General features: G+C 40.2%; 1 protein-coding gene across 2 annotated transcripts in view; it reads right to left on the reverse strand.

The window, feature by feature from the left end:
- MNAT1 (MNAT CDK-activating kinase assembly factor 1) overlaps positions 1–15408 on the reverse strand; it is a 115281-nt gene that overhangs the window by 79356 nt on the left and 20517 nt on the right. For both annotated transcript variants that reach the window (XM_010584163.1, XM_010584162.1), the window contains exons 3-4: positions 9843–9995; positions 8087–8160 (exon numbers count right to left, since the gene is read on the reverse strand). In XM_010584163.1, coding sequence (XP_010582465.1) covers positions 8087–8160; positions 9843–9995 — 227 coding nt within the window. The remainder of the gene's footprint in view (positions 1–8086; positions 8161–9842; positions 9996–15408) is intronic.

The following is a 15408-nucleotide window of genomic DNA, read 5'->3' on the forward strand; positions in this document are numbered from 1 at the left end:
ACAGCTTGAAAGATGTAGATGGTTTGGATGATTAGTAACTTGATGCAATGCCTGAGCCTTTCACCTCTAGGTCACTGGTTCAATTGTGGGTCAAGTGAATTCCAACTGAAAGCCATTATTACTGGGAAGTCACTGGGAGATCCCTATCCAGAGTGGATGCTGGGCTCATGCCCGTGGCCTTAAAGCTATTGAAGACTGCCAACATACAGCACTCAAAGCCTCAAAGAGCTTTGTCACATGGCTACAGTAAATTTACCAGAGCAGCAGAGAAATTTGCACTGCCATTGATAAATCCTTCACAAGAAAACAACAGCATAGTGAGTGCGCTGTCAAACCCTGAGGAAGGGAAGAAGGTTCTAGTGAAAATGCCAGCATGGCACTTGGAAGATTTTTGTTCAGTTCTTTCTTCCTAGGTTCTCAAGCGACTAGGGCCAAATGAACCCTGTGCACATGCACCACCGCCAAGTCATTTGTATATATGTAAGACTGCTAGAGAGAAACAGAAAGAAGAAGCATGAAGTCTGTTGTCATTCATCAGATAGCACACATCTCAGTTTAGTAAAGATATATCCCTCCTTTCATCCTCTCCACAGGTAACACGGCAGAAAAGAGCTTTTAGGAGGGTTTTAGGTAAACCAAACCATGAATAGCCTAGACTGGAAAACCAGCTGAGAGCAGCAAAGGCAACAGCAAGAAATCAAAGCAGGGAGCAAATGGGGGCAGTGGGAGAAAACAGGAAAGGTCCAAAAAGCTAGAGTTGTGGGATACAGCTCAGTTTTACAAACCCAGCTCTATAGCAGCTCAGTACTGCCAAAAAGGGGCAGTCCTGCTCTTACGTCCCTCTTCCCAGGTACAGGTCTCACTCTTTCACTTGCTCAGACTCCAGGACTCCCTGGATGCTTTGCAGTGTCAACAGAAACCCTCCGTTAACCTGAACTGGCTCAACAAAGGGGTCAGGCAAGTGCCAGAGATGGTACAAGGGAAGTAATGAAACTGTACAGATGAGAACAGGAATACTCTCTTTCCAGGAGTACTGAACCACCACAACATCTTACTCTTACCAGAAGTATTCAGTCCTTCCTCAAACTGCAATAAAAAGGGCTACACAAGATACAGCTGAAGAAATTCCTAACCTTAAGCAAAAAAACCAAAACGCTGTACTTATTTTTTCCCCTCTTTTCCAAATAATGAGCAATATCAAGAGGACTGACATTTTAATTCAGCCTGGCTCCTAAATCAGCTGAACTCTTCCACCTCAAGTCCATCATGCTCACTTCAGAAGGAAGATCTGAGATGGAGGCTGGTTTTGTGGTTTAAGTATTCAATTGGGAATCAACACCTGAGTTCAATTTCCAACTTTGCTACTGTTCCAGGGCAGATCGCTGGGCCTCTATACTGGAGGTCTGCCACCAGTAAAAACCGAGAGTAGGGGAGTAAAGCTTCCTTTCTCCTATACATCGTCTGCTAGATCTCCATACTATAGCTATATGCAGCACCTATCTCCATAGTCTTGATCTCATTTCAGGTGGAATCTCTGGGCACTGCTTTAACCCAAACAAGCCCTTCAAAGTTCAGCTTCTTGGTTTTTGGACGCAAGTTACCCATTTCAAATTTTTTTTTTTTTTTTCTCTCCAAAAGGCATAACAATATTTTCCAATTTCATATTGTGACTAACATATACTTTTGGGTTACAGCAACATTACCTTAGTAAAAGTGTAAATTTCTGGTATTTTAATGGAGATTTGACCTCCAAACTTCCAGCCTACGGTTCCCAGCTGACAAGCAGCTTAATATTTGAGTATTATGGCAGAGAAGAATTGTCATGTGAAAATGCTGGCATACAATCAGACCAGGGCTCTGCAGTGACAGCAGCTGCATGGGAATGTCAGCACTTCCTACAACTTAAATCCACACACCAGCTCTCTAAACTCTTCAATGACAACACAAGAAAGAAATAGCATATGAGACATGCTGTGCTAGCAGGATGCCCAGATGCCACCTTCAGGTGCAAGATGAGATGCCAAATGCCTTTAGGCTCCTGATCTTGGGTATTTCTCTAAAAGTAATCCAGTAATAAGCTGACGATCTAGGTTTTGCAACTATTGCTGCTTGAAACGTTCAGGGGTTTTCTTCCTCCTTCTCAGTTATCTTTAATAGGTTCAACTAGTCACAACTTGGGTTTGTAAAATAAAAACCATAAGATTTAAAACTCATACTGGGGAAAGCAGGCAAGTTTTAAACATGTGCAGATGCCTGCCTTTATTTAGAACTACTTACAAAAGCAGGTTTATTTTGCTATTTGACATGAAGTAACATTTCCGTGTCAGAGATATGTTTCTGCATCAGTGTTTGAGAAATCTTCAGTAGCCCCTGCATAGCCACCTTAAATGCCCACTGCTCTGCTCACAGCAAGGTGAAAGATGGTTCACTTCCCCTTCTGTTTTCCTGTTGTGGCTGGAACCAAACCACAGGTAAAACCCTCTCAACAGCCGGATCTGCTTATACCATGCTGATTCTGCCCCGTCGGTCTTATTGTACTCTGGCACTTGAGAATAAGGTCGGACATGAGCAATCAGAAAGATTCATAATTCCAACACCCTCAAAGGCCAGGGCAGATTTCTCCCACTGAATACAGATTCATAGTCATTGAAGAACAGCATTATTTGGGTCCTAAGCATCTGCTCCTTAACACTAAGTTGTCCACATTTCAAGACTTAAAATACTGAAGAGCTACATTTTGTTGCAACAGTGTTAAGACCTGGATGTGTCTGTATCAACATCAGTGTCAATAGTGTTCCTTTAATAAATGAAAAGGGTATGCTCCCTCCTACAATAAACACCATAGCAGCAAAATGATGTTCTTTGACATTGCATGGTTATCAGTGGCCAACTAGCCAGTCAAAACATCTTCCAACATATTTTCTAATATATTTTTCATAAGCTTCAAACATCTTTTCATCAATATTCAGAGATACACATTCCTGCCATTGTATCCTCGCAATTACAGCTGACAAGTCCACAGGCCACTAGTCCACAAAAAATAATTAAGAGATTATTTCTTTCTATTCTCTTTTGTCCCCTCCACAAGTTACTTGGCATTTAAAAACCAACAAGTATCAAATCAAAGAACACAGTCAACTAATACTCAACTTCTTACCTTTTACTTAGCTAGGACTATGCAGTATTTTTTTTTATTTGCTCTGCTTTGAGTTTTGCCAGAAATTTATTTTAAGTATAATTCTTCCAAATATTCCCTTTTTAAAAAATACACCAAAACAAGTTATAAAACTAGAAGAATCAGAAAGAGTTAAAAAAACGTAACTCTCATGCTACACCTACCCTGAAAAAATATTGGTATAGATCTGAATATGACTGGCAAAGCAGATGGCTAGTTTGAAAGGGTTTCAAAGAGAAGCCAGACTTATTTTTGTCCATGTTGAAATATAGCATAAGCCGATATAAGAGGCCTGAAACCCTTCAGGGAAAAGAAACAGAAGCTGTTTTGTATGCAACAATTATTTATCTACTTATCCATCTCACATTGGTTGGTTTATAAAATGACTTGCCTTGAGACATCTGTTGAAGTATAACAGGAAGACTATTGTGTTTTTCTGAAACATTTCATTCTGCTTAGGTAAAACTCTCTACTTCTGAAGTTCAGCCTCTACAGGGAGACTTTCACTGCTTTTCAAAACAACAATATTCATTATGCAATTTTACAATACATGGAAAAATATTTTCCTAGTTATAAAAAAGAAAAGAAAATGAGACACAGATTTTAATTATATGGCATAATAATTTGTCCAGAGATGCAGCACTATGAATGAATGAATGTCACCACACTGCAGGACTTCAAGTTCGTCAAAATCTCCCTGTTTTAGTCCAAGACATTGCAAATTTTCTGACCCACCTCCTCCTATTTCCTTAAGAGACAGTAATGTTACCACGTAAAAAATATTTGCTATTCAAATAGTAGGAACATTCCCTCTCTAGCAAGATAGCAGATGATTACTCTGCTGACAGCGTTTGATCTGCATTGCTGGTATGAGCCAGCTGAAAATTTAAAAATTAGTAGTATTAGTTTGTTATAAAAAAATATTCCTCCCACCGTACTACAAGCAACTCCTTAGTTATCGTCTTCATAAATCACCAGCCAGAGATCAGGAATGGCAGAAGAGCAACTGCTTTGGGCAGAGCACTATGAAGGGAGACACAACCACATCCTCAGTCTGCCCAGGGAGTCCAAAGCTACTGTGGTACCTTCTGTTGGTACTTTTGAATCCTGATCCCTGTACTTTTAAGAGCAGTAGGAGAAGGGTGAAGGGGAGAAAAGATGGAATAGATTTTAACAGGTCCCTTCCAAACAACATTTCTGTGATTATAACAAAATAATTATCAGAAACAAAAGAAAACCCACAGCTAAGCTAGAAAAATATAGTTAGGTATTAAGAATTATTTCTGTTTATCCTCAGTTGCCTTTTATTGGGTCAATAATTTTCCAGAAAAATACCTTAGCATAGTAATAAATGATTGAAATCACTCAGCCCTACCAGTCTAAGAAAGATCACTTTGTCTGGAACAGCATGCTACCAAAATCTTTGTTCAGATGAGATGACCAAAATGGATCTTTGATAAAGCTGCCCAATTTCCAGTCGAGTTATTCCCGTTGTCAGGACCAGCAATATCATCCTCATTCACACAAATGGAGGTGGTGGGGGGAGAGTGGGGGGCAAGGGCAAACAAAAACAAACCAATAGACACCACAACCCACAAGTGATCACAGATATCAAAATCTTTTCTATCCAAGGATTGCTTGTGATAAACGTTCTGAGCAAGACAAGCCACTAGGCAGCTCGTGTTGCATAAAGTCTTAGAGGAGTAACAAGATACAGGAATCCAAAGGGCACAAATACAGTAGCCTCCTTCCAAGTTGAATGTACTGAAAGTTTTTAAAAAGCAATAATTACTATTAACAATTGTGTTGCGGTAATGCCTGGAGGCCTCATTCACGTATCAGAAGAATGGTGCCAGGCAGTGTGCATACACATGCTCGGAGGCGGGCCCTGCTCTGGAGAGCTTGCACACCGGGTCTTGAAAAACTAGCTACCGAGATACATACTTGGGGAAAGAAGAAAACCTTGGGGAAAGAAGAAAACCTTGGGGAAAGAAGAAAACCTTGGGGAAAGAAGAAAACCTTGGGGAAAGAGTGAGCAAAATTTGCATGATGTCCAGGGATTGTAACTTGTAGCAACACTCTAAGGTTTAACCCTGCCCTGCTCATCATATGGGCATAGACCTGTCTTATTCCAATAGCTGTTGTCCACCCCTTTCCCAAAGACAGGTTTTAACCCTTTCACTTTATTTTTCTTCCTAGTGTTAATGACAACAAACTGTGTTTACAATGTTCTCAAATTGTCCAACTGATTTTTCTTCTGGGGAAAACTTGCTTTAAAATGTGGTTTCTATTTAAAGTCTTGTATAACACATTTTAGCCCAAAGCATTATTTAGTGGCTACATTCTAAACCACTTCAAAAATGTGTTTTTTATAATAGAAATCTTAAGAGGTGACTACCCTAATGTTTGTTTGACCTTCCCCTCTCACACTTTTGCTATACCACCCAACTCTTTTCTTTAAATAGAAGAAGTCTATAGGTATAACAATCCTGATATGAAGGGGAAAATGTGTTTCAAGTGAGGTCATATATCACATCCGTGGAATAAGACAGTGCAATTGCTGCAAATGCTGGAGTGGAGCTGACCTACCTGAAACATTTGGAAAAACTATCAGAATTGTGCCAGGTCACATGAAATATACAGGATGTTTGCATTTTGTCTCTGCCAAGCAACTACTTCATTTAATCCCCCACAACAATTTAGAAAACAAAACATACCAGCAAAAAGAAAACAGGGTAAAGCTGCACTTTGACCCTCCCACAGAAAAACTGAAAGTTTGAGGCAGGGGGAGAAAGGGAAAATCCAGTTCTCTGCTCCCTTGCTTCCTAACCTGGCAGCTTGAACAACCACCAGCACCTACTGCCAACGTGCTGTACATTGGCTCCACAAGGCAAAACTTTGCGCTGCATGACTACACTCTTTTTTTCCTGTCTTGCAGCCTAGTTTTTCACACGCACAAATGAGCAGGGAATTCACATACACAAAAAAAATGAAATAATACTCTCAGCAGTAAAATGTGAAGTAACCATAGAGTCGAAGACACCTTTAACATATGGTTCAGCCATGCCACACACAACACGCACAGCAAAAACGCTGGAAGAAGTCTGGTACGTAGCAATAGTGTGACAACTGTCAGGTAGAGAACTCAGCCCTGGAATGCAGGCAGGGAAGGGCTTAGGGAGAACAAGATGTGCGCAATGAGCTTTGTCACCAAGGACCAAGGAGAACAGGGCTTGAATTCTTACCCAAGGTGGTGTTCTTGCATCTAACCCGTCCTCCAGCTTCTGTATCTGCCTGAAGTTAGTAGATCATAAGTGACCCCTTTGACAGTGAAAATTAAGAGCCTTCAGACTGCACTCCTTCTTTCCTCTCATTACCCTGGCTGCTACATGAAGAAACTAGGAGGTAGTCAACTTCCTATTCCATTTAGTATTTTGGTATTCCTGTCAGGCAACTAACTTCAATTCCTAACAACTCTTATCGAGCTTCTTCATTATGCATTTGCAGGGCTGGCACAATTATTGACAAATTCACTCTTCTTCACAAGGTTACAAAGACCAGCTGTGATTTCTGCTGCTTCTAAACAACGTTACCAGCGCAGGCTCTGGAACCATTTGAAATTTAACAGCCTAATACCAAGAGCTGGAGAATCATAACATTCTGCACAAATTGATGAGGTTAAGGCAATTTCAGGCAAAACTACAACTCCCTTGTTGCAGATGCTGAAAACCCCTGCAACAGCAGTAAGTGGGAAACCTGTATTTAATGCTACATAAATAAAAAGCATTTTTCCTTTCCATAAGCACACAGATTCTTCCAGGACCCTCTGGCTAAGATGCAACCATTCTTTCTACTTGCTCACTCCCTCCTTCCCCCACACCATCCAAAAAAATATATAAACAGAACTACACCCACATCGTCTCCTCCAGATATTTGGACCTGTATGAGTGTGCCTGGTATTTCCCAGCCACACAATTTAGCTCTCCAGCCTCAGCCTTCTGATGCCAACAAAAACATGATACATTACTCACAGCAGTAAGTGCACTGGATACATTTCTACAAAACATCACAGTGCAAAGAGGAGCAAGGGCTCCTTTGAGAAACCAAAGCGGAGTGGCATCTCCATGTTTTCCTTCAAATCACATTCACTGCCCCTCATACATGTTCTAAGCCACCTCTTCTTCCTCCAGGACAAAAAAAGAAAAGCCTCAGAAGCTCATAAAACCCAAGAAACAAACCATTTAGGAGTCACTTCTTTGAACACATCCTTGTTTTTCTAATCAAAATCCATCACTCCACTATAAATCACAAGTCACCCTAACTAAGAAGAAAATAAACTCTCTTGATAACATAGTCCCTTCCCCAAAGGGCAAAGTTCTGCTTCAACTAATCCAAAGAGAAAGGAATCAATGTCTGTTCCTAAACCTTCTCCTTCTGAACAGCAACATAAAATGCTACCACAGTGGTATGTAAGGTCATCAGCTTCAAAGCAGCTTCAACTACTGTACTTGCAGAAGCAAAAATGATGAAAGACACCATATGGCTTCTGTCATGGTAGATAAAGCTAATGGAGGCATATAATGAAAATTTCAATTTCTCCTCTCTTTGTTTAATCTTTCCCAGTGCATCACCAACAGTCCCCTGCAAGCCTGTCTTTTCCAGCTATAAAGCACTACTTCCTCTTTGAATTGTGTTTTTTCTCTGGCAGATAAAATGTTTTACTTAACAGTGTCCTACAGATCAGCAAATATGATTGAAAATGTACAGGAAAAAAGTAATTAGATAAACATCTGATACTATGATAAATCCTGTTACAGAAACTCAGACATTCTCATAGGCAGCTGAGTCAGAAGATAAAAGCCTATGGTCTCATGAGCACAGAACATCAAAGATGCAAGCTTTAAGACTTACCAATTTCTTCTATTTCTTCCAGGAAATCATTATATTCACTTAGACTGGGAAAGTCATCCTCTCTTTTATTGTATCTTTGAGAGAAGAAGAGACACAAGTATTTATATAACACACAAAGATGCAATTTCAATTCAACAAGGCTCTTGCTGCAAGCATATTGACATGTGCTTTGTGGCTCCCACAACTGACCAACGTACAGAATCTTTAAAAGAAGACAGAAGTGCTTGTTTCAAAGGAAAGGAGCCAGCCTGGCATAAATCAGTGCTATCTTTGCCTACTGTTTGCCAATTCCTCTTCCAGGATTACAGGTAAACAGGAGCACAGAGGCTAGGATATACTAATTCCAAGCCAGCCCTTCAGCATGAGAAACCTGTTACCAAAGGCAGAGACAACAGTAAAATACTTCTAGAAAAGCTTTTCTTGTGCATTAGAAAAGGGAGTTTGGCTTTTTGCCAACAACAGAAAGTACATATCAGTGGCAAACTGAAAATGCTACACAATTATCTTATTTCATATCAATAGACCATTCCAGAACTCATTTATCCAACTCTTGATAGCTGGAAAAAGTAAAAAGGTGAAGGGACAACTGGCTAGAACATAGACAGCCTCTGAAAGTCAAGACATGAAGGCTTTCTTCCCAAGAAAACATACAGCTGAGATTCTGCCTGCTCTGTGGACCAAGATACATGACACCCAGGAGTATAAAAATCTAATCCCGAGCTAAGATCAAATTTCAATTTGGGGACATTTTTTCTGCCTACTAAAAACTAATCTGGCAAATCCAAGCGGGCCAAGCTTTTTACGTTTTCTGTTCTAACTACACTTCATTCTGTGTTTAGTCAACTAAGTTGACTTCATTCCAGTTAGACTTTTGTTAACTTCAGTAGACTTTATTATCAAACATCAAAATTATTACTGCTTTTCACATCAGCGTCTTGGTATTCAACAATGCAATTTTGCCACATCTCAGCAACATCATGAGATTCATTTAGTATTGTACTAAGTCTTAGATAAAGGCTGCCAAGCTTACAATTTACCTGTACGTTCATTCTTGCACCCACAATTCTCTCCAGGTTTGTCATGTTCCATCAGACCCGCTTCTACCAAAACATCAACTGGTTCCCTTATTTTCCTTATAAAATGTTGTTTCTTAGCCACAAGGAGCAAGACACAATTTTAGACCTCATTTATCTCAATTGCAAGAGCTCTCAAATCTACATTACAGACTAGTAACACAAGGCTTGTAAGGAAGCATTTCCACTAACATTTCCACTAACAATTGTGAAGTAGAAAACAATGTGAACACAGCTTCTCTTTTGTCCATTTTCATTTTGAAGGGAACTAGCCTTCAACTCTCAGAACAGGTCCCCAGGGAACAAACAATCAAGGTCCTGTTTCTTGCCCCACTCCCATATTCACCCCCTCAAAGGCAAAGCTGCTGTAGTCATCAATATCTAATCATCTCCATTTAGGAGGCAAGTCTTTGCCAAAGGAGGCAACATAGAAACACCCAACATTTTCTAATGCTAAGCAGGAATCCCTCAAGGCTAAACTGAGAATTCAGCCCTCAGTTGTTGCATAAAATCAGATTCTCTGAAATCCCTCCATGTTAAATGGAGTCAAGTTTTATGGGTTGTCACTTTACGAAAAAGAAGAAAATTATCTCCTCTGTACTACTGGAGCAGTAAGTCAGTTTTTTTAAATGGTGATCCATGAAATATAGCCACCTTCTGTTCTTTTAACTGGTGACACTCACATTTTCAGAACTTTCTTCCGTATTTCCACTTCCTTGTCAACAGCAGGATCCTCAAAGAGCTGTACCCTGAAGTTACTCTTCCGCAGGGGGGTATCGCACTCCTGGCAATTCCCAGCCCCTCTCACAAACAGCAGTTCCACACAGCTCTCACATCTGCAGGAGAAAAGAAGGGGTATAAAGGCAGATACATATTAAACAGTAACTGAAACACAGGATTGTCCCCCTTTTTTGCTGTTTACACATGCACTATAAGTACACAGTACATCTCCCTTTGATTTCACTATTTCTTCAGCACCCAACAGTGGCAAGGAAGCAAGGGGTCTCCACCGCAGCTGAAAGGAAACAATCTCAGCAGCACAAATGCATTTATTCTCCTTGCCCAAACAACTCGGCCTCTTTGCTGAGACTGAAAGTTAATCCAAACACAATGATGGGTTTTGCGTCAAGGGGAAGCTTGTTTATTGACACCATCAAACTCATTTCACATGGACCAGACTGCAATATCCTTATTTACTCTGAGCACTACCTTGCTGCACAAAAAGCCTCGTTTATTTTCTTGATGCCATTCACTGGGCAAAATACTATTCAGCACAAGCAGGGATACAAATCTTGCCTGCAGCCTTCCAAGCTTCTACCAATACTACCATGGAGGAACTGCTACTACAAACCTGAGCTAAACTCCAGCCCAACACAGCTAAAAGAATTAAAATACCACTTTAACCAGCAACCAGCATTATGCAACTGTCCTGTGCCTTCTGTTAATACTTTTAAAATTGCACATAAAACATACTTTACACAGAGGCTGCACAGAAATAAACCAAAAATACCTTTCTGGTTTTATTTCTTTTGTCTTAATGAAGATTTCAGATTTTAACAACATGCTTGCTGACCAGTCAGTTGGCACTTAATAAAGGAAGAACACACAACAAGAAAGCCAATTTTTTAAAAAGTACTTGGGTACTAATAACGTGCAAATTTCTAGCAGAGGACAACACCTGCTGCAGTCATTTCCTACTGCTGGGAGGCAAGGGGGTGTCTATTTATAGCTTTGCTATATTGAAGCCAAAACAGTTGTACATTAAGACCTAAGCTGTATTGTACCTTCACAAAGCCAGCACAAAAGCTAAACAAGCTAAGAGAAACAATACTGACATGGTTGCGAAGGACCTTAAACAAAACTTTCACTCTGGTGACCTACCCCCAACTAAACTGGTTCCAGTACTTACAGAGGCAGAGCTAGCTAGAGCCAACCAGTTTTACCCAGTTTCTGTTTCCAAGATTAGAAAGTGCAAAACAAACGCAATTGTATCTTACAATTAAAAAAAAAAAAAAATTAGAGCAATTTTTTGTTGTTGCTAACACAAGTAGAACTACAGTTTCAAAATGCATCTTGCACAGCAGCTGCCAATGTTAAAGAGCAAAGCCTGAATTTACTTGGACATTTTCCTGCTCCAGAATTCCTTTAGTTAGAAAACCAAGCACTTTTAAATACAATTTATTTGGGAAGGGAAAGATCAAATCTTTTAGCACACTAGGCCTGAAATTCAGAAGTTACAGGGACATCAACTCAAGAAGTATACTTCTTTACGAAAATAATTTAGCTCACCAGTATGGGAGAAACAATACTCTATGCAAGAGAAGGCAAGGCAAGGAAGGGGTTTTCTCCTTCCTCCCCCAACCTGTCTGTGCATGCAACAGCCCGGTACATATGGACAGTTTCACTGTCTCCTTCATTTTGGCAGCTCGCGCTGTTTAAAAGTCTCTCTCAACACAGCAGCGGAAGCACAGCAAAAAAACCCCTGCCTCTTCTTTCCTATTTTTAAGTTATAGAAAAGGGAGTGTAAAGCTACAGAACTTGGCAGGTGGATCCAGGTGTTTGTATTGTTTTTTTTAATCATGGTATTGCCTAAGGACCAACAGAACAGGGTCTCCATGTGCAAGATATTATGCACCTGAAACTACTTCTCACCCCCCCCACCTTCCCTAAATCAAAGACATTTCAAGTTTACACAGGACTTGACTATGGAAAAAATACCTCCTTGGAAAAGCACTTCATACAATTGCCTCAATGCCTTTCCAAACTGGAACCAGTGTTTCTAAGGCTGGAAAATAGCTTTCCATACAAAAAAAGATGAGTCAACACCTCACTATGGGAATCCCACATCAGGCAACCACATTCTCACTCACTTATGCACATCCACCCTTATATTTATTCATAGATAATTCCTTCTGAATTCAAAAGGGGTTATATGGGACAAGTCAAGGGCAGACCTGGACTCTGTCCAAATCCTGCCTCCTCTCCATCTCCAGATAGATTTAATATACACAGTTAGATCCCAAGCTTACTTCCTAGCAGGTCTGTCATTCTTGCCCCCACCAACAGCAGCCACTTTCCCAGTGATGGCAAGAATGTCTGGTCACAAATTTCCACCTGATTCTCAAGGAAGGAGAAAAGCCATCTCCTGAATCCCTCTCAAACAAGTTCCTTTTGGTTTCACAGCAGACCACTAAAGTCAGAGCATATGCAAACACCAGGAAGGCAGATTTCAATAAAGATGGATTTAATAAATTATTTCATGTCTTGAAATCAAAGATTTCAAAACGTGACTTGAAAAAACTTTATCTTGTACTGTAAAATTTGAAAATACAGCTTGACTTTTTATTTTTTATTAAGAGATGCAGCAATTTATGTGACCACCAAAAGTAACCCAAACCCATGCAACAGCCAGACATCCCGGGCAGCACAGGACACCCCAACATCACAGCTGGCATTACAGAGCTCCCTCCTGGCACATAGACCACATCAATTCAGGCAGTCCTTCCATTTCTTTGCAAGTCCAACTCTTCCCCATTTGCCTTAGTGTAAGGACAGTGACTATGGAAGCAGGACATCATTCAGTGCATCTTTTATTGGCCAACGCATCACACATGGCTTTCCCCAAATGAGCAAAGCACCAAAACACCTGCTCAACTCCCCCTCGAATCGTGGCCAAGTGTTTTCTTAAATTAGGAGCCTCAAATCAGTGATTTTTAATATGCATATGTATTCTGTACGCATACATGCTACATATATAAACTAACAACATGTGCTCATGCTTAAAAATCAGGTTTATGCATCTGTTCAAAACTGAATATGTCTGAAGACAACAGTTTCACATGAGGTCTAAACATTCAGGGTGTGATATTGCTGATTCTCCTCTTCACACTGAGATTGTATGGCCTCTGTGATCTGTATTCTATTTCACATATTCACTAAAAACTTTCATTACCTTTTGGATTTAAGCTTGTATCCTGAGAATAGGTAATCTGGATGAAGATATCAATAGAAAATGCCCAGGGAGTTACACATGCATGGACAACAGGGGAAGACTATTAGTAATCTCACCAACAAAAGCAATCACAACAACTCCAGGAACAATAAAGTCTCCTGGTCTTCCACACCAGGATAATAAACATCAGTATGCTCATTTTCATTTCCACAGACACTGGTTTGATCTGTCTTGTTCTTCTCTTTCATTGCCATGAAATATTAAACAAATGGCTCAGTCTATAAGCAGTCTAGTACAATGCCACATTTTTGAGGAAAGCAAATAACAAAGCATCCATCAACACACAAATAGCACTGCACGCCCTCATGTCTGTGTTCAAGGACTTCAGGACCAGGAGTGTACTAAAAATGCTTTTGGTACACTGCAGAAAACAAGCAGACGTTCCTCTCCAGAAAACTTAGATATTTATCAACTAAATTACACTTACTGGAACTGACTGTTTTGGACAAAGTGTCTTCAAAGAGTACAAGATTTGTGCCCCATCCTGCATTCCCCACACATGCACCCATATACTTCTTGGAGGGATGATGGCAGATAAGGAATCGAGCCTCTTGGACACTGAACGGATGAAAATACCTAACATTAGCATAGCTTGATGGTACTGCCTACTTTTCTAGCTTGGCTGGCAAGAGAGCAAACAGAATAAAGGAAGAGCTATTTTCACAAGCAGGAGTACAAGATATCCTTTCTTTTAGAATTTTAGATTCCGCTGAGTATAGCAAAAATCTGCAGGACTTCAGATACGCACCCATTAATCATTTCAGAAAAAAAATATCTTTACGGCTTTTGCTGTTGACTAGGAATATTACAGAATGGGTTACTACCCTTTTTTACAAAGGCTGTTTTTAGTAGATATACTTATTAAATAGTATCAAATATTTAGAATGTTTAAGCCCCCCTTCTTCGGCTTTTATAACCAAGATGTTTCTGTTATTTAAAGTAACACGCAAAACAAATGATCCTCTCTACTATGGAACAAACAGTTTAGATTAAAAAATAATAATACAGCCTTCAACATACAGCCAAGACCTGAACCACAAACAAATGGAATGGAAAGAATCAGCAGAAAAGATGTGTTTTCACTTGTTCCTCAATTCTGATGTCAGAGGGAAATTTACTTACAGAAATGGAATGACTCTTGATTTACAGCGAGGGAACATTAAAACCAACAGAAAAAAACCACACACGTGAGAAAGCTTACAGAAAAACATCTAGATTTTTAAATCAAAGATGCTTTTAGAAACATTCACAGGCTTTTTGCATAGCTTGGGTTAGACAATTTTGTGTTCTTGTACAGAGATTCTTGAACTGAGACAAAACCAGCCCAATTTGGAGCAAGCAGCTGTCAAACCTGTTTATTTCACAACCTTCAGTACATTTAGCAAGTCCCCATAACCCACAGTGGTTTCTGCTACATAGCCAAGAGTTCATCTACTATTTGCAGTTGGCCTTTGCAGGCATATTTTCTAGGCTGATGGACCAATAGGCAGGTTCTTCTTACAATCTGCAGCCATGATGATCTCTGTGATCCAAAAACCTAAGGGAACTGAGCAATTTTTTTCCCATGTTACAGGTTAGGGATCAAAAGCTGAGGAAAGAGAAAGAAGCGTGACTGCAATGACACCAAATGCTTCTGAGAGCCTCAGAATAAAGGAGCTTACAAGATCAGTAGCTCCCAGAGGAATAGGGAGGTGGAGACAAAAATAAGTCTTCTCCTCTTCACACCTCAACTTCAGGAACTCAGAAATCCTTACTCAAGCACTTGCAGAAGCAGCTGCCTATGAGTTTTGGGCCATCTCTTCCCTCTCCACCAAATACAAGAGAGAGCTGGGTGAAGATGATACTGATTACTCTTTCCCTCTTCCTCTGTTGAGATTCTGTCAGGTCCTACCAATGGGGATCTTGCTGTTCTCACCTTTTAAGGAGACAACTTCAGAATGCTCGCAAAACCTTATTTGGCCGAAAACCCCACCATGGGCTTGTCTTCAACTAGTAAATAAACAGGTCTCACAAGCAGCCTATGCACCATGCAGAGATTACGGCTCGTTACGGCAATAAGACATCTCATGTTTCAGACAGAAATCACAACTATCAATCAACAGATGAGAATTTTTGGTTTATAAACACTGTTGATAGGCTATCTTCAGTTGTCTGCAGCTCCCCTCTGTTCAGCCCACAGTAACATGCACTGCAAGACAAAATCTCAGAGATTACTTGGCTAACATTTTTTTTTCCCC

The sequence above is a fragment of the Haliaeetus leucocephalus genome, unplaced genomic scaffold (assembly GCF_000737465.1).
Source record: "Haliaeetus leucocephalus isolate CR32 unplaced genomic scaffold, Haliaeetus_leucocephalus-4.0 Scaffold944, whole genome shotgun sequence".
Lineage (NCBI taxonomy): Eukaryota > Metazoa > Chordata > Aves > Accipitriformes > Accipitridae > Haliaeetus > Haliaeetus leucocephalus.